Here is a 20,229-nt window from a genome sequence, read left to right on the forward strand (position 1 = left end):
CCCCATGAGTGAGGTAATGTGAGGTTTGTCTTTCTCTGCCTAGTGTGTTTGATTTACCATAATGTCCTCCAGGTTCCACCGTGTTGCCGCAGATAACGTGATTTCAGTACCTGTGTCTGGCTGAAAAGTGTTGGCTTGTGAATGGATATTGTGGTTTCTGGATCCCATCCTCTGCGGGTGGACAGGTAGGTTGATTCCTTATCTTGGCTATTGTGGCTGGTTCCGCAGGCAGCATGGGAAGGCAGATGTGTCTTCTGTGTACTGATGACATATGCTGCCAGTGCACACCCAGCGGTAGCGCGGCACAGTGAAATGGTCGTTATTTTTAGTTTTCAGAGGAACCTCCAGGTGGCCTCTGTAGTGTGTGCACTAACTTACCTTGTCAACAGTTGTGGACAAGAGAGCTCTCCTCTCTGGAAATTCACAGCAACATTTGTGGTTTCCCTTCTTTTAAGATATATGAAGTTCTTTGTAATACTCTTTCCTTTGAGAGGGACACGGTATCTGAGTCTTGTTCTGATTTTCATTTTTCTTATGATTAGTGATATTAACTAGGTGTAACAAGTACATTTGTTTTCAGTTTTATGTGTTCTTTGCAGAAAAGACTCTTTGGTTTCTTTGCCCAGTTTTGGTTTGCTAATTACCTTCTCTTTTCTGCTGTTTTCTGCTAGTTAGTGGTGTTAGTTACTTACACCTTTTCCAAAAAAAAAGTCTCCTTAGCTGTGTTTTCCCCTATACCTTTCTTATCATCCATTGGATGTTTATTTCTTTTCATTCATTGTTTTCATTCTTTCTTGCCCCCAAGCCATAGTCTGATGAGTCTGATGCAGATGCAGGGGTGTGCAGTGTTGTGGTTTTCCACTATGTTGGTTACTGATGAAATAAAGGACATTCACCAGCATACGAATCTATTGTGAGTTTTGCTTGTTTGTTGTTTGTATTCTTTTCTTTCCCCCATATTTTTTCATTTTCCTTTTTGCAAACTGTAAGCATAGATCCAGGTTGACCCAGGTATCTGCACACCATATACTTTCTTCTCAGAGAGTGATAGTTTCAAGTTTTGGGTATAGGTCTTTCATTCATGTTGAATAGATGATTGTGAATTTCACACAATAAGGACCCTATGTTGTTATTTTGCCTAGGGATATCCAGTTCTCAGAACGCTGTATTGGACAGACTCTCCCTTCTTGTGGTGACGTTTGTGGTTCTTTTTAAACATGTGCTTACACTATATCAATTTGAATTTACTCCTGGGCACCCTCATTGTATCCATTGGCCTGTGTTTCTCTGCTAAGGCCTATCACAAATCATCTGGGTAACTAAAGCTTTGGGAAGTAGGTTAAAGTGGAAGTGTGTGATGGCTCCACCGACTTTGTGTGTGTAGGAACTGCTTTGGGGGTGCGGGGCACTTCATTGTCCCACAGGACTTTCAGAAATGTGTTGTGATCCTATTTGAAAACAAAAATTTCACATGGTCTATGCTTTTACTTTAAGGGCACAAGGGACCATTTGACATATGGATCAGTGTGTTGTGATCAAATTACAGGACCTCGTGTCTCTGTTTCAGGCTATAGTGAGGATTTCTTGGTGGAGAGAGTATCCTGATCACCCCTTCCCGCTATTTTGAATATCATGCTAGGATATTGTTAAGCCTAGTCACCCTGCTAAGCTGTAGAACACCAGAATTCTTGCCATTCATCTGAGTGTCACTTTGTAGCTGTTTCCAAGCCTCCCATCAGCCTCTGGTATGCACTATTGACGTTGCTCCTCTGTGAGATTCACTTCGTTAGATTCCACGTGTGTGAGATCGTGCTGTGTTTGTTTGTCCTCCTGTGCCTGGCTCATTTCCTTTAACTTAATGTCCTTCAGGTTTCTCCACCTTGCTGGAAGTGACCTGATGTCCAGAAGTTTGATGGCTGGGGAGTATACCATTGTGCAAGCATCCTTCATTTCCTGCATTTCTTCCTCCATGGATGGACAGGTAGATTACCTCCGTACCGTGGTTATTGTCCAGAGTGCTTCATCAAACATGGGAAGACAAGTATCTCCTTAAGGTTCAAGTTTCTTTGGCTTTGCCGGTATACCCAATGTTGGGATGGCTACGGGAACTGGTAGTTGTTTTGTTTCAGAAACCTCCTGCTGTCTCTCCCAGTGGGTATACAAATTTGCATTCCTACCAATACTGTGTGAGAGTTTCTCTGTAAGCAAATCTACACTGCCCTTATCTTCAAAAGGTTTTATTGCTGTTCCTGGTCATACTCTTCTCTGGGGAGTTTGACAGTATCTGATGTGGAGAAACTTCTATTACCCGCGAGTCTGTTTCAGGTTTTTTCAGAAATGCCTATGCCAGTCTTTTGGGCATTTTTAGCGTGTGTTTTGGTTTTTATGTTTTTTTCCACTTAGGACCATTAGTTTCTTGAATATGTTAGATAAGAAGCCCTTCCAGATCCACAGTGTTTCATAATTTTCTTCTAGTCTGCAAGATGCCTTTTATTTGGGTTCAGTATTTTCTGCCCTGTGTTTAAGCTGTGTGAAGCTCTGAAGTTGTCCTTAGTCTCACACGGTCACATTAGGTTTTCTTAGCGGTGATTTCTGTGTCCCTTTGAGAAGAAAAGCGAGATGGTGAAGCCATTGTATGGTCTATGGGTATTTGGTTCCTATGTCTTCCTTTTCTGTTTGTGGCTTAGGTTCACAGGTTCAAGTTTCCACACAGTAGACACGCACTCTATGTGTTTTCCTTGGAGGTTTTGGTTTCAGAATTGCCCTTTGGTGTTGAGTGCATTTTGTGTCACTTTTTGTGTCTTGTGTAAAGGAAGGGTTTATTTCAGTCCTTTGCACGTGACCCCCCAGTTTCCTCAACCATTGTGCCTTTGCTGTGCTTTTGGGGGAACAACAAGAATCCCCATGGGTTCAGTGTTTATAATTGTGGGTTGATTATTTGGCTCCTTCCTTGTGTCCTTTCGGTTATCTTTCTGTGTTCATGCCACTAATGGATGGGTTGGGTCACTGTAAGCTTTTTGTTTTGTTTTGTGTGTTTTCTTTTATTTTCTTCCTTTTTTTCTATTCCTATTTCCAAATCTGGGTTTTCTAAAATGATAGCTACTTTTATTGTGATCGAGGGGTACGCCTGCAGGTTCACTTCACTACATGGCTATACAGCAGACTTTTGATGTTTGGGTTCCTAACGTATCCGTCACCCAGGCGGTGAACACAGCACCAGTTGAATCATTCTTCCTCCTAGACTTCCTCTCTCCCTCCTTTTTCTGTCTGGTAGTACCCAGCATCTGTTGATTTCATCTTTATGTTCATGTGTATTCAGTGTTGAGTTTCTGCCTGTAAGTGAAAACCTGCGGTGTTTGGTCTTCTGTTCTTGCCTGAGTTCGCTTAGCAGAGTGGCCTGCAGTTCTGTCTATGTTGCTGCTGAGGGCACGATTTTGTTTCTGTGTTTGATTTTCCTTGGTGGCTTCTTAGTATTCTGTGGTGTATAGGTATCACATTTAAAAACATCTCATTTTCTGTTGTTGGGCATCTAGGTCAGGTCCACGTCTTTATTCCTGTGAGTAGCACTCCCATGAACATGCAAATGTCTGTGTCTTTTTGATAGACACATGTATTTTTCCCTTGGGTGGATGCACAGGGTTGGATTGCTGGGTCGAAGGGTACCTCTGCTTCCTTTCTCTCTTTGTTGTTGTTGTTGAGAAATCTTGAAACTGCTCTCCGCAGTTTGAGACCTAGTTTGCATTAGCCCAAGAGTGTAGCCGTGTTCGCTTTTATCTGCCGCTACACAAGTATGTTTTGTGTTTGGACAAATGGCCATTCTGACTGGTGTGTGATGGCACTAGTTCCTCATCTCTGATGATTAGGGATGTTGAGCATTTTCTCGTGTCTGTTGGTCTTTTTCAGGTGTTGTTTTGACTAATGTGTTTGTGTCATTTGCCCATTTTTTTCTTGGGTTATTTTTCTGCTTCTTGATTTAGGTAAGGTCCTCTAGATTCTGGCTGTTAGAACTTGGTCAGATGCTTGGTTTGGGAACATTTTCTCCCATCATGTAGGCTGTGTGTTTACGGTGTTGGCAGTTGCTTTGCTGTCCAGCAAGTCTGTAGTTTCTTAGGCCAGATTTGTACTTTTTGTTTGTTCTTGCATTTCTTTTGGGTACTGAATTGTCTAAGTGGTTTGCAAAAGCCTATGTTGAGAAAGGTGTTTGATAGATTGTCTCTTAGGACTTTCATATTTGAAGTCTTCTATTTCAATCTTTGGTTCATCTTGAGTTAATTTTCCATATAATGAGAAGCAGGGCTGCAGAGTTAATTCTCCTGCATGTGGCTAGTCATGTATCCCAGTGCCATTCATCGCATAGTGAGCCTTTTCTTTATTTCTTATTTCTGTGGTTTTGTCAAAGGTCAGATGGTTGTAGTTGTGCCAGGCTACTTCTGCATTTTCTATCTTGCCTAGGTGAAAGCTAGGTCATTTTTTCTGTTATGATCTATTCTGATTTCTTTAGTTCAAGAACTGATAGATAAACTTTAGAAACGGAAGAACCCACATATATTCTCAAGGTTAGAAACCATCACCATCATATTCTGTGATGCTATGGACTTTATTGAGTTACATCTTTGCCCTTTTCCCTCAAGTCTCTCCTCTGGATTTATTTTGTGAAATTAGATTCTGAATCACATTTTGTTGCATAAACTGTGCTTGAGCAAAAAAAACTTTTTTTTTCTTTTTTCTAAAAACATCCTTAGTATACATGGGGTGAAGAACAACAAACATGTCTCCTCTTTCCACTAGTCACACCATTACCCTCTTTTCCAGCCTCTTTGCTGCTACATGTGGCCATTCAAATGAGCCCTGGCTAAGTACATGTGGATAGAAGTTAATGTTTGCTTCTTGCAAGCCTGGCCCGTGATTCTATGTTGTGATTTAGAACATAAAGAAGAAGTGAGACTTGCTGAATGAGACTCTTGAACGCTTCCTCTGACAAGCTCCAAGGCACACTAGTTGTCTTGCAGTGCTTTGGACAGCTACTCATTTGTTGGACAATAATTTCCCAACCTGGGGATAACCCAGAGCATTTTCCACGTTCATATTTTGCTTCAGTTGCTCATGGGTTTGATCAAAGCTAGACAGTGACTGAACCAGGAGGCTCAGACCCCAGGCCAGCATGGAGTCCTGTGGTTGAAGACAGGCTGGACCATCAGAGGAAGAAAACAAGTAGCCCTTTTTTCTGGATTTTCACCTTCTCTGTTTTCAGGAAACCTGAAGCTGGTTATGTTATTCAGACATGACTGAAAAGAGATTATTTTGAGTTGTTTTGGTGGCACCAAGAAATTTGCCAATGTGACAGCCAAAGCAGAAAGACCAAGGCATTGGGAGTGGGAGAGCCACTGATGATGCTGGGTCTGGTAGGCTTTTCGAGATCTCCCAGCCCCAAAACAGCCAAGCAGCTCTGTCCTGGGTTGTGAGTGGGCTCAGCCCCTGTGCACACCCATGCTTGGATTCTGTCACACATGGCACCCACAGGAGGCAGCACCCCCTCCAGGAGACTGGTTGGCAGGATCCTGTCTCCACACGTGAAGACAGCAGGCAGAACCCACATGTCCTCTATTTCTCCCAGTGCCAGTCGCCCATGGGGGTTCACGATGAGACCCACGGGTCCAACCTGCAGGCAGAGTTGCCACCCCAGCCTGAGGCAAAGTGGACCTTTTTCTGCCAGAGGGGTCTCCTTTCCCATTGGCCAGAATGGCCTCAAATGACAAGGACAGAACAAGGCACAAGTGCCCATTAGAGTGTCTGAGCCCCCCTGGTGTCTGCTTCCACACATCTCCTGGGAGGTCCCAGCAGGCACCCAGGCCTGGGCCACAGCTCACCCCACACTCAGAGGTGGGTAGCACAGCTGCCCTGTGCAGCCCTCAGGGAGGAAAGGGAGAAAGATGACAAAAGCAAGACACAAGAAATGCAGCAAAGGCACACTAACACACACATTGACACTCATCTGGGGCAGGCCATCCTCTCACCCATGACCAGCAGTGCAGGCAGCTGAGAGCCAGGCAGGAGGCGGTGCCACCATCCCGAGTTAGGACTGGAACCAGAGAAGAACACAGAGTCCATAGAGTCAAGGGCCACTGACCTCAGGACCTGCAGTTTGCAGGGAGGGGATGCTGTGAGAGAACTGTTCCAGGTCACAGCTAAGTATGTCTGACTTTAAGAAAATACTTCAAACCAAAGTACATTTATGGAAGACTCTCGATGATATAAAAAAGCACAGTTTAGAAAATGTGAAAGCAATCACCGAACATATTCATATATTTTCATCTAAATTAAGTTAGAGTTTTTCTAAAACTGGGATCAGGCCAGGTATGGTGGCTCAGGCCTGTAATCCTAGCACTTTGGGAGCCTGAGGCAGGAGGATCGCTTGAGGCCAAGAGTGGAGACCAGCCTGGGCAACATGGTGAGACCCCTCATCTCTACCAAAAATACAGAACTTGGCTAGCCATGGTAGCACACCCCTGTAGTCCCAGCTACTCAGAAGGCTGAGGTGGGAGGATTGGTTGAGGCTGCAGTTAGACAAGATTGCACCACTGCATTCCAGCCTGGGTGGCAACCTGTCTCAAAAAATAATAACAATGATTCCCGATTTAACTATTCTGGAGTTGTGTACAAGAATACCCTTATTCTTAGGAAATGCACACTTTGGGGTAATTATGTCTATAGTTTACACTGAAATCATTAAAAAAGGTATGTAAACAGGCAAAGTAAGTGGGACAAAATGGAGCAAATTTCTACAAATTTTAGAAATTGGTGAGTCTTGGTTAAGAGAAGGAGGAGGATTCTTGGTACTATTCTTGTGACTTTTGAAATTATATAAAAATTTCAAGTTCCTAAAAACTGGCTGTAGAACTATATGCTCAGAGTGAGCATTTATTTTGTAAAATAGTGATTAAGATGAAATCTTTAATCAGTTAAAAATCTGATCAAGTAAAAGTAGTAATATATTACGGTATTTTTGACATCAAATCATTGTAAAGGGGCGATAACTTACAAGTTTGTCTCCAAGCACAGTACATTTTTGTGGATTTTTAAAGATTTCAACTTCCTGTAATTCTTACCTTCCTCCACCTAAAGTGACACAGTTTACCAAATAATTTGGAGTAATGGTTAGATTGGGTTAGATTCCCAAGGCTTCCTCTTTAAAAATCATACATTTAATTCGGGTAGGGAATGACTTGGCTTCTTTGTTCCTGTGAAAGAAGTATATAAAAATGTCCCCTTAGTAACTATGCAGTCAGCTTACTATCTCAGCAAAGTCATTGTGAACTTCTTCCATGTCTCAGGTTGGAAATAGGAGCCAATTCAAGGTAGATTAAAGACTTAGGGCTGGGTGCGGTGGCTCATACCTGTAATCCCAACACTTTGGGAGGCCAAGGTGGGTGGATCACGAGATCAAGAGATCAAGACCATCCTGGCCAACATGGCCCATCTCTACTAAAAATACAAAAATTAGCTATGCACGGTGGTGGGCGCCTGTAGTCCCAGCTACTTGGGAGGCAGGAGAATCACTTGAACCCGGAAGGCGGAGGTTGCAGTGAGCTGAGATTGCGCCACTGCACTCCAGTCTGGCGACAGAGCCAGACTCCGTCTCAAAAAAAGAAAAAAAGACTTAAATGTCAGACCTGAAACTATAAAACTACTAGAAAAACATACAGAAAACTCTTCAGAACATCGGCTTAGGCGAATAATTTATGGATGAAATCTCAAAAGCACAGGCAGCAAAAGCAAAAATAGATGAGTGGGCTATAACTTCTGCACAGCGAAAGAATCAACACAGTGAAGAGACAGCCCCTGGAGTGGGAGAAAATATTTGCAAATTACTCACCTGACAGGGAACTAATGTGTAGAGTATACAAGGAATTCAGACTCCTCAAAAGTTAAAAAATCAATGCCATTAAAAGTGGGCAAAGGACAGGAATAGAGACATACAAATGGCTAAGATGTATATGAGAAACTGCTCAACATCATTGATCAGGGAAATGCAAATCAAAACCACAGTGGGATATTATCTCACCTCAGTATGGGTATTATTAAAAAGACAAAAAATAACAGATGCTGGTGAGAATGCGGAGAAATGGAAACTGCTACTCTGTCAGTAGGAATGCAAATCAGTACAAGCATGATGGAAACCAGTACAGAGAATTCTAAAGAAAAATAGAACTACTGTATGGTCCAGCAATCTCACTGGGGGCGTATTTATCCAAAGGAAAGAGTTCAGTGTAACAAAGGGGAACTTGCATGCTCATTTTTATCACAGCATTATTCAGAATAGCAAAGACACAGAATCAATCCAAGTATTCATTAACAGATGCATGGATAAGTAAGATGTGCTACATAGACACAGTAAAATACTATTTGGCATAACAAATAATGAAATCATGTCATTTTCAGAAACATTTGCAGACACAGAAGGACAAATACTGCAGCATCTCACTGACATGGGAGCTAAAAAAAACTTGATCCCATGGACACAGAGAATACAATGGCAGTACCAGAGGCCGGGAAGACTGGGTATGTGGAAGGGAGAATGAAGAGAAGTTGGCTATTGGGTACAAACCTACGGTTAGAAGAAATAAGCTGTAATGTTTGACAGCAGGCTATGGTGACTAAGTAATGTTATTATGTGTAAATATTCGAAGTAACCAGAATACAAATTTTATGCATGTAACAAGTATTTGTATGCACCTTACAAAGAGGTAAAATATTATGTCAATAAGATGGAGAGGTTATGCCCAAGGCTCCAGAGAGGGGCTCCTTGGATCTGCACAGCACATCCTGCACACCTGTATCCACTGCTCCGCTATGCTCCTCATATCTGGGCCTTCATGCTCTGGTCCCCGAGGCAGGTGGTGCTGACTCAGGTGGCCACACTGGAACTGGGTGTTGGTGGCCCAGAGGGTGGGTGCTAGAGGCTTCCTGCCCTTCTTTTTCCACTGGGACCAGATGGAGCCAGGCAGTGACAGGGTACCACCTTCTTGACTGGATCCTGGAACACAGGAGTGCCACCTGGCCCCTCGTCATCCCAACTTAGCACCCAAAGTACCCTCGGGCCCAGGCCATGGCTGGGCTGGAACTCAGGATGGTTAGGATGCAGCTCAAGCCTTGTGGCATCTCTGGGTTCTCTGTCCACTGAGGGTGCCCTGGGATGCAAAGCTGGTGGGAAGAGATTGGCATTTCCCCAGCCTATCCTTACTCATGCCAAGCACCCCAGACTGTCCTTCCTGGTGCATCACCCTGGTCACATTCCCCAGGGCAGCTCAGGGCTTTGTTCAGGGATTTCCCATAGTCAGGTGCCTGATAAGTGTTGAGATGTGCAAGGCTACATGGGCAGATGGGTAGGTGCTCTTTGGTGAGCACCCCCAGCAGGGCAGTCCCACGCCCAGGTGTCGGCCTGCTCCTGCTTGTGTTTGACTGTTACAGCACTTCATGCCAGGGCCACCAGCTCCCATCCCTCCTGTCAGGAAGGACACAGACAGCAAGTGCCTGGGGGGTAAGGCATTTGCCAGGTAACACAGGTGGCGAGTGCCGGAGCTGGGATTTGAACCCAGATCATGGCACTCTGCATGGGGCAATGGAAGGTTTGAGAATGCCCATGTAGGAAGGAAGGGCAGCCTGGCCCCACTGAGCCCAGCTTCTCCTGTGACCCTGGAGGAAACTACTCAGCCCCCAGCTGGGGAGAGAGTCCAGGAGGCCAGGCTTCCCCTTGCTTCCTGGCTCAGGGGATTACAGAGGGACAAGGAAATTTAGTGTGTGTCGTCTTTTTGTTTCATTCAAAATTTAATTTAGTATCAAGCAAGAGAAGCCTTAGCTTAACCCTGTGTATCAGGCAAGACTTCAGTTACAAAATAGTACTTTTTTTTTTTTTTGCACTTGTGATTGGCTGCCCCTCTACTTCTTTTGGTAAGAGCAGGTTGGTGTGCAGGCTCAGAATCCATTTTTCCTCCCACACCAAAGCACCTATGGTTTGCGTGAAGCAGCCTGGAGCCTGGCTGCATAAAGCTTTGCAGCAGGAGGGTCCCGGTAGGAGGGTCGAGGTGCCACTGCCCTGGTCCAGCTCAGAGGCCAGCACCAGGGAGGCTCAGTGTCCTGTTCCCAGAATCTGCACATGGGGTTGCCTTTCTGCATCTCTCCATCGGTGGTAGGTGCTCCTCCAAGCCCCCTCTTGCCGGCCTGGACACAGCAGTCTGCACCTTGACCCTATTGCATGCCAGTGGAGCAGAGCCCCCTAGGCCCGAAGCCCCACAGCTGTTGGCCCTGGCTTGGACACCGGGCAGGGGGCACCGGGGCAGGAGCTGGCCGCGATCCTGTGGCCCCAAATGCCCGCTTGCTGATGGCCTCGTGTTCCGGGTGTGGAGCAAAGAGGAGCAGGTGTCGAAGGCACCTCAGGCAGGTGCTGGGCTCGGTGGGCGTCTTGTGCTCCGCGATTTTGAGGCCATTTGCAGCCAGCTCCGTCAGGCCGAGCTCCCAGCTGCAGCTGCTGCCATGCACAGCAGCACCGCCAGGAGTGTCCTGGGGGCTTTTTTCAGAGGAGGCTGTCAGCATCTTCAAGTTCCAGACGCTTAGCCCCAGTCCTCCTTTAAGAGGCTTTTTTTTTTTCACCAGAGGCTTCTCAGTGGCTTGAAAGCTCAGCTGACTCCCACGAAATTTGCCGGGAACTCAAGGCTGTCGGTGACATTTGTGGCGCCAAGACTTAAGCAGGCGGGTTGCATGCATCGGCCAGTGTCTGTGCCACGTGCACTGACGCCACCTGAGATAAGCACGCCGCACGCGCACGCCGCACGCGCACGCCGCACGCGCACGCCGCACGCGCACGCCGCACGCGCGGCAGCGGCTTGGCTGGCTTGTAACGGCTTGCACGCGCACGCCGCACGCGCATGCCGCACGCGCGGCAGCGGCTTGGCTGGCTTGTAACGGCTTGCACGCGCATGCCACACGCGCATAACGATTGGGCCAGCCTGTAACGGCTTGCACACGCACGCCGCACGCGCGTAACGGCTTGGCTGGCCTGTAACGGCTTGCACGCGCTTGCTGCACGCGCGTTAACGGCTTGGCTGGCCTGTAGCGGCTTGGCTTGGCTTTGCATTCTTGGCTTGGTTTGGCGCTGGTCACTTGGATTGACGTTTCCTGCTTGGATTGACGTTTTCTCTCTCGTGTTCCTTTGCTGGGCTTGACCTTTCCTCTGCTGGGTTTGGCATTCCCTTGGGTGGGCTGGGTGGTTTCTTGGGGGGGGGGTTGGCCCTTTCTGGGGTGGGCGTGGGGTCGCCCGGCGGGGCGTGGGCTTTCCCCGGGTGGGTGTGGGTTTTCTCTGAGTGGGGTGGGCTGGGCTGGAATCCCCTGCTGGGGTTGGCAGGTTTTGGCTGGGATTGACTTTTCTCTTCAAACAGATTGGGAACCCGGAGTTACCTGCTAGTTGGTGAAACTGGTTGGTAAACGCAATCTGCTGGCTACTACCGGTTTCTCCTGGCTGTTAAAAGCAGATGGTGGCTGAGGTTGATTCCATGCCGGTTGCCTCTTCTGTGAAGAAGCCATTTGGTCTCAGGAGCAAGATGGGCAAGTGGTGCTGCCACTGCTTCCCCTGCTGCAGGGGGAGCGGCAAGAGCAACGTGGGCACTTCTGGAGACCACGACGACTCTGCTATGAAGACACTCAGGAGCAAGATGGGCAAGTGGTGCCGCCACTGCTTCCCCTGCTGCAGGGGGAGCGGCAAGAGCAACGTGGGCGCTTCTGGAGACCATGACGACTCTACTATGAAGACACTCAGGAGCAAGATGGGCAAGTGGTGCTGCCACTGCTTCCCCTGCTGCAGGGGGAGCGGCAAGAGCAAGGTGGGCACTTGGGGAGACTATGATGACAGCGCCTTCATGGAGCCCAGGTACCACGTCTGTGGAGAAGATCTGGACAGGCTCCACAGAGCTGCCTGGTGGGGTAAAGTCCCTAGAAAGGGTCTGATCGTCATGCTCAGGGACACTGACGTGAACAAGAAGGACAAGCAAAAGAGGTAACCAGGCCTGGGCTGGGAGGAGGTGGGACGTGGGGGGATGATGGGGACATACCCTCCTGGCGGGGGAGGAGGGGGACCTGGCTTTCTCATCTCCGCAGGCGTCACACCACCCTGGATGTGGAAACCTCAGAGAGGTCAGGGTACAGGGCCTTTTATGAACAGCAACACAAAAACAAAACTTTAGCTGATTTCCAATCATAATTTCCCTCGTAGAACACTAATAGACTGTTTTAAAGTGATTTAACTTGCAAAATTAATTGTCAATGCAGCAGATTATTTTTAATCTACAGATTTTAAAACAATGTTCTATACATTATAGAAAAGTGTATATTGAGAACTAAGAATGAAGCCCCATAACACATCAACTTCAGGGCTAAATATTCTTCAAATAAAATCCAGTATGGATTTTATATCAATGTACAGTATGTAAATATGTTCTTTACTGAGGAACCATAGAAGGAAACTGAAATGGGAAGATGGTTTCTGTGGTTGAATAGGAAGATTGAATTTTCTTAAGATGTGAGCTTTTTGGCCAGGCACAGTGGCTCATGCCTGTAATCCCAGCACTTTGGGAGGCGGGCGGATCATGAGGTCAGGAGATCGAGACCATCCTGGCTAACATGGTGAAACCCCGTCTCTACTAAAAAATATTAAAAAAATTAGCCGGGCGCGGTGGCAGACGCCTGTAGTCCCAGCTACTCAGGAGGCTGAGGCAGGAGAATGGCGTGAACCCGGGAGGCGGAGCTTGCAGTGACCCGAGATAGTGCCACTGCACTCCAGCCTGGGCGACAGAGCAAGACTCCGTCTCAAGAAAAGAAAAAAAAGATGGGAGCTTTTTCTATTTATCACTTTTACCTAAGCCAAATAAAAATAGCAAAGTTTTAGCGTTTTTAAATTACACATGCTGTCTTTTATTATTGTGATAAATTAATTTTTTGTAACAGAATGGAAAAAGGCTTGCTTTTCCAGATATCAAAATGTGCATGTTATTTATTTCCACAAATTGTTTACTAACAGCTGAAAAGACATCAATGAATACAACAGAATAGGAAATTTAGAAATACCCAAATATATGTAAGAATTTAGCGCTTGATAATGGTGATGTTTTTTATTATATAAAAAAGATGGATTGTTCATAATTCATGTTTGGAGAAAACTAGCTAGATTTTTATGTCACAGAAATGAGTATAGATTAAAAATTTTAAATATACAAAAAGAGAAACATACCAGAAGAGAAACATACAAATGCCTATTTATATATGCAGATATATATGTATATATGTATATATATGTGTATATATGTCTATATATGTGTGTATATATGTGTGTATATATATGTGTATATATATGTGTATGTGTATATATATATATATACACACACTTTTTTTTTGATGGAGTCTGACTCTGCTGCCCTGGCTGGAGTGCAGTGGTGCGATCTCGGCTCAATGCAGCCTCTGCCTCCTAGGTTCAAGCAATTCTCTGCTTCAGCCTACTGAGTAGCTGAGATTAGAGGCGCCTGCCACCGCGCCTGGCTAATTGCTTTGTATTTTTAGTAGAGATGGGGTTTCACCATCTTGGCCAGGCAGATCTTGAACTTCTGTCCTCGTGATCCACCCACCTTGGCCTCCCCAAGTGCTGGGGTTACAGGCATGAGCCACTGTGCCTGGCCTATATTTGCAGATACAATAAAATAAGCTCATTTTAAAATTGGGCAAAGTACTTTTTTTGCATATCTACCAGTGACCTATGCACATAGGAAAAGATAGCGTTCCTGGTAGAAGAAGGAATTTAAGTTAGAAGAGGAATGAAATAGTGTTTTCTATTTAAGTTAGAAGAGGAATGAAAGGCCGGGTGCAGTGGCTTACGCCTGTTACCCCAGCACTTTAGGAGGCTGAGGCAGGTGGATCATGAAGTCAGGAGTTTGAGACCAGCCTGGCCAGTGTGGTGAAATCCCATCTCTACTAAAAATACAAAAAATTAGCTGGGCATGGTGGCACAAACCTGTAATCCCAGCTACTCAGGAGGCTGAAGCAAGAGAATTGCTTGAACCAGGGAGGTGGAGGTTGCAGTGAGCCGAGATCGCGCCACTACATTCCAGCCTCGGTGATAGAGTGAGACTCCATCTCAAAACAAAACAAAAAGGAATGAAATACTGTTTTCTGTCCACAAAGTTTGTGAGGATGAAGAACAGTGGTACTTATGTAGTTGTTTAAAGTTTAAATTGCTACAGCTTTTCAAACAAACACTTTAGTGGTAAGAACCACATTTTAAAAATGTTACGCTTTTTACTCATCAATTCCATTATACTGAAATATCTTTACCAAATAGAGGTCTGTTTTTTTAGTATTGATTAAAATAGCAGTGTATTTAGAAGAACCCATGTAAAGATTTCATGGACAAATTTCAGTGCATCCATAGGATGGAATAATATGTAACAATTGAGGTTGTCAGTAGATACAGAGATATGTCGACATGCAAAGATGTACTTTGCTATAACAAGTGAGAAAAAAATCACTTTGTTACACATATACATGAACAGAATCTGCTCGTGTTAGCTGAAAATATGTAGAAAATATAATCAAACTTGTTTCTGGGGATTTGTAAGTGAAGTTTTTCCCTTTCTCTTACCTGTGATTTCTGCAATGAACATCTGAAGTTTTAGTTAAGGTTCATTAGTAATGCAATAATCCTTGGGAAGAGAAGGAATATGCTTCTTGCATAGATGCAAATAATTTCTCACATTCTATTATTTATTTTTCTTTCTGTGGTTGGCTATCTTCCGTGAACTTTTACCCTCTTCAGAAGTAGAGGGATTGTGTTTACCTGTTCCTGTAGATTTTATTGTATATACATTTTATTCCATAATTATCTTTTCATTATATATAAACATGTAAAAAGTATGAATTAATCATTTTAGTTGTTATATATTTATGAAAATTAAAATAGCAAATGTAAATGATTATTACTATTGCAAATGTATTGCACTACTCTATAGGAGTTTTCTTTAAAAATATTGAACTCCCAAGCTGTGTTCATCCATTCTTTCAATGCATTTAGTCATCAGACATAAGCCAGACACCTATTATGTGGCAGGCGTATTCTACTATCTCTCAAGATCCTTCCATCTTTGAAAACTTCATGTTTATCTGCTGGGCTTGAGCAAGCTGAGAGATTTAAAATTGGGGCATTAGGACTTAATCTCAATTGAAGCTTTTCCTCCGTCCTTTCAAACAGAAGCATTTCTGAAGGTAGAAAATAGTAAAAGACAACCCTTAACTGCCCTTTTGAAAATTTAGAAGTCTTGGATAAAGACTGTTATAGTTGTTTTAAGAACTAAAATGTGGTACATAAACAGCATGGAATACTATGCAGCCATAAAAGAAGGAACGAGAGCATGTCCTTTGCAGGGACATGGATGGTGTTGAAAGCCATTATCCTTAGCACACTAACATAGGAAGAGAAAACCAAATACTGCGTGTTCTCACTTATAGGTGGGAGCTAAATGGTGAGAACACACAGATACCTAGAGGGAAGCAACACACACTGGGGCCTATCAGAGGGTGGAGGGTGGGAGGAGGGAAAGAAGCAGGAAATAGAATGAATGGGTACTGGGCTTAACACCTGGGTAATAATCTGTACAACCAACCCCTTTGGTGCACGTTTACCTATGTAACAAACCTGCACATCTGGCACATGTACCCCTGAATGTAAAAGTTGAAAAAAGCTCCACAAATAGTTTCATAATTCCGTTTTAAAAAGAGAAAATTTATAAAAGTCTTAAATCCTAATATGAATGATTGGAAATACCTGATGTAGATATATTGTATAAATCTAAGTATTGAAAAAAATGAGCCCATGCTATTCATTTGAATTCCAAGTTTTCTTTGGCTTAAAGTTTATTGAAAACCAAAGTAAGAATTGGTTTATTTTAGAAATTTGTTTTTGTTTTCACCTCAGCTTTCTTATTCCATAGTTCTTTTAAGAACTAAAATTTATCTAAATGCTGGTCATCTGACTGGAACCGACCCGGACCTGTTGTAACATATTCTACTTCATGTAAGGCACCAGGGATTGTGTGATGCCCCATTATTTTCTGCCTCAATAAGAGAATTATTTAAATGCCGCCAATTATAGTAAATCATGAATTGTAAGTGGTATTTCAGTGGAGACAACATGGAGACAATGATCATCTTAGAATCACTAAAATGCAATGTTAGCTGTAATATTTAAAACACACCTCAAAGTGTAGGTATAATTGTATCATCTCAGTTAATTCAAATGTTGTCTTTAGTGGTATTAGTAAAAATTAAAATATCTAACAATTATTGAGCTGTTATTTGTGTTAGGAACTATTCTATATCTTTTGTGCAGAGTCTCATTTAAGCATTAGAGTGGTTTCCTGTGAGAAAGCTACTATTTTCATTCCTATTTTATTGATGAGGAAACTGAGACCCCAAAAGGCTAAGCAACAGCCAGGAAGTGACAGAGCTTGTAGGATTCCAGCCCACGTTGAATGTCATCCAAGGGCTATGCTCTTTGTATTCATATAGGCTGCCCTTTCATTAATACAGCGAGCAATGAGAGATAATAAATAGTGTGCTTTTTTCATGGGAAAGTTAAATGTTTGTTTTGAAGGCAGAGTAATAGCAGGCTATTCAGTGTTTGCAATTACATGAGTCATTGCTATGGCTGTAGCTAGTGCACTACAATTTCCTAAAAAGTCTTCTCACTCTCATAGGACTGCTCTACATCTGGCCTCTGCCAATGGGAATTCAGAAGTAGTAAAACTCCTGCTGGACAGACGATGTCAACTTAATGTCCTTGACAACAAAAAGAGGACAGCTCTGATAAAGGTACGCAGTAGCCAACTATATCAGTGTGAGGTGGGTTTGATTTCAATACATAGCATAAAAATGAGTTTTCTCCTTTAAATATAACTTGGTGGTGAAAGCTGTGGAATGTTATTTTGAATTCCTAGGATTTGTAATTTGTTTTTGGTCTAATACTGACAGGCCGTACAATGCCAGGAAGATGAATGTGCGTTAATGTTGCTGGAACATGGCACTGATCCAAATATTCCAGATGAGTATGGAAATACCACTCTGCACTACGCTATCTACAATGAAGATAAATTAATGGCCAAAGCACTGCTCTTATACGGTGCTGATATCGAATCAAAAAACAAGGTATAGATCTACCAATTTTTATCTTGAAAATACTGAAAAGCATTCATTTTTAACACTGACCTGTGTAAGGGCCAGTCTTCCATATTTGGAAGCTCAAGCATAACCTGAATGAAAATATTTTGAAATGACGTAATTATCTAAGACTTCATTTTAAATATTGTTACTTTCAAAGAAGCATTAGAGGGTACAGTTTTTTTTTAATGCACTTGTGGTAAATACTTTTTTTTGAAAACACTGAATTTGTAAAAGATAATACTATTTTTAAATTTTTCCCTCCTAGGATTTTTTCCCCCTAATGAATGTAAAATGGCAAAATTTGCCCCGAAATAGGTTTTACATGAAAACTCCAAGAAAACTTAAACGTGTTTCAGTGAATAGAGATCCTGCTCCTTTGGCAAGTTTCTAAACAACAGTAATAGATACGAGGTGATGCGCCTGTCAGTGGCAACGCTTAAGATATTTCTGATTGCTCATGAGGCAGAAGTGGAAAGCGGAAAAGAGAGCAATCAGAAATATCAAGGCCAATTTGGAAATTAGGTAATAGAGGGAAAAGACCATGAAGAGGTTGTGTGTGTGTGTGTGTGTGTGTTGTTGTTGTTGATTGATTTGTTTCCTTTGTATGGTGAGACAAGGTTCTCTTCAATTTTAGAGAATGACAGTTTTCAGTTTGAGAGAGGGAGTTAGTGGGTTGTAAACTGAATAGAGATCAATTTTAGGAGGCCTCTGAAGAACCAGATTGGCAGTGAATAGGTGGTAATGTAAGGGGAAACCCTTGAGCAGAGGGAATATCAAGTAATTAACTGACTTAGTATCCTATTCTGGTAGAAATGGTCAATTAGAGTCTCAGCTCTGCTTTCAAATCTAGAGTGTCTGGAAGGGAAGGTAGAAGATAAATAAGTAACAAGATCAAGTTGGATTTTGAGTTGACTAGACCCTGTTCTTCTCTTACTGGGGAAAATCATGTGGTGTTTTCAGCAAATGGGTCTCTCTCCTACTCTTTACTCTTTTTGGCCAAATCTTCAAATGAGAAAGGGAATTGGTCATGTGGGTGAGAAATGAGACTGAAATAATTGTCTGTTGCACTAGCTTTCAGCTAGAATTGTGCATCCCAGTAACCTGAGGAAAATGTTTAAATAATCAACAAGTCTAGGCTTTTTCTGAATATTTTGATACAGTAAGTCTAATAAAGCCTGGATATGTATATTTGAAAATGTTTCCTTGAAGCCAGGCATGGTGATGCATGGCTGTAGTCCCAGCTGCTAGGGAGGCTGAGTTGGGAGGATTGCTTGAGCTCAGGAATTCGAGTCTAGCCTGGTCAACATAATGAGACCCTGTCTCTAACAACAACAACAACAATTTTCTCAAAATCTGGAAACACTCCTGCTTAAGAGCCACTGAATACATAAATGTAATATGTAAATTCTTATGTCTCAGAAACTTAAGGTATCTCTACAAGAGTTGGAGTTGGATATGTGCTTATTTCTTTAAATCTTTCCTTTCCAATAACATTAATCTGACTTTTTTTTTTTTTTTTTTTTTTTGAGATGGGGTCTCACTCTGTTTCCCAGGCTGGAGTGCAGTGGTGTGATCACAGCTCACTACAGCCTCAACCTCCCCAAGCTCAGATGGTCCTCCAACCTCAGTTTGTTTTTTTATTTTTCAGTAGAGATGAGGTTTTTGCTATGTTTCTCAGGCTGATCTTGAACTCCTGGGCTCAAGCGATTCACCCACCTCAGCCTCCCAAAATGCTAGGATTACAGGTGTGAGCCACCATTCCTGGCCTAGTCTGACTTTTATCTCTGTGACTGAGACATTAAAATGAATATTATTGGTAGTATGTATCAGCTTACAAAATAATACATTTTCCTTCCTACCATCAGTTATTCACTGCCATTCAGAAGGTCTTTAGAAATTTGCTGTGAGTAGTCTTTCAATAAGTAGAGGATGGCCCTCTCAGGATTTTGTGTCTCTTTGTTCAGTCATTCAAGTGCTTAGGTCAGTAAGTCATTAAAGCAGAGTTTTCTCAATTAGAATTGTAGCAAATTCTAAACCATTTTTTGTCAATTGATGCTGTATTATGGACTATCCAGTGTGTCTCTTAAGTATGTAGAGCTTTGGCATAATCAGAATGGCAGTTTTAAACACTAAAAACCATGGAGTTATTAAGAATACAGATAGGAATTCTGTTAATTTAGTTTCAGTAGTCCTATGAACTGATGATTTAGTTAATCTGGGAAAATTAAATACAAATAGATTTTAAATAAATGTTGGAAAATTTTTTCAAATGGGCAGTATGAGTTTTAATAGCAATTTTTGTTGTATGTTGGAGGTTGAACTTTTGGTAAAACATGAAACTAAAGAAATATTTTACATGCAGATTCTTGCTTTATACACAATTTATCTTAGGGTTGAGGATATAGAGACAAAAGATACAGCCCCTGCCCTCAAGGAGCTCTTTGTTTAGATGGGAAAAATATTACCATCCAATAACACCATGCCAAATGCTGAGTTAGAAGCAAAGAGCCTTGGAAGCAGTAAATGTTTCAAGTGAGTTTTTGAGATGATTAGAGTTACTGTGGTGAGGCAGAGAAGGGGTGTTTCCAAGGGAAGGAGCAGCGTGTGGGAAAGCACAGAAGAGTGAGAAGGAAGCGACTACATTTTATTTACTTTCTATGCGTGTAAGTCCATAAGATCTTATATAAAGTTTCCACTTCGGTTGAGGAATATGTACTTTTTTGAATTACATAGGTTTTTGTTTTATATTGTTTTACAGCATGGCCTCACACCACTGCTACTTGGTGTACATGAGCAAAAACAGCAAGTGGTGAAATTTTTAATCAAGAAAAAAGCGAATTTAAATGCGCTGGATAGATATGGAAGGTATAGTTCTTTCTTTTAATCTGTGTTCTAGATGGATAGCAGTCACTCAAGTCATAAATATTAAATTTATAAGATTAATGTATACTTACTGGGATGTAGTGATCAGTATCAACA

The 20,229-nt window shown here is 42.9% G+C and overlaps 1 protein-coding gene across 16 annotated transcripts in view; it reads left to right on the forward strand.

Annotated features, from left to right (window-relative positions):
* LOC107973633 (POTE ankyrin domain family member G-like) overlaps positions 1-20,229 on the forward strand; it is a 75,131-nt gene that overhangs the window by 28,052 nt on the left and 26,850 nt on the right. For 6 of the 16 annotated variants that reach the window (XM_063791078.1, XM_063791082.1, XM_063791076.1 and 3 more), the window contains 8 exons: positions 73-185; positions 1,870-1,981; positions 8,440-8,559; positions 10,651-10,746; positions 11,433-12,046; positions 16,788-16,902; positions 17,062-17,235; positions 20,009-20,115. In XM_063791078.1, coding sequence (XP_063647148.1) covers positions 11,526-12,046; positions 16,788-16,902; positions 17,062-17,235; positions 20,009-20,115 — 917 coding nt within the window. In that variant the 5' untranslated portion in view covers positions 73-185; positions 1,870-1,981; positions 8,440-8,559; positions 10,651-10,746; positions 11,433-11,525. Of the gene's footprint in view, positions 1-72; positions 186-1,869; positions 1,982-4,812; positions 6,449-8,439; positions 8,560-10,650; positions 10,747-11,432; positions 12,047-16,787; positions 16,903-17,061; positions 17,236-20,008; positions 20,116-20,229 lie in introns of all 16 variants that reach the window. The other 10 variants (XM_063791073.1, XM_063791074.1, XM_063791083.1 and 7 more) reach the window with 4 other exon arrangements.

This window comes from Pan troglodytes, chromosome 13 (genome assembly GCF_028858775.2).
Source record: "Pan troglodytes isolate AG18354 chromosome 13, NHGRI_mPanTro3-v2.0_pri, whole genome shotgun sequence".
NCBI classification, from domain to species: Eukaryota; Metazoa; Chordata; class Mammalia; order Primates; family Hominidae; genus Pan; species Pan troglodytes.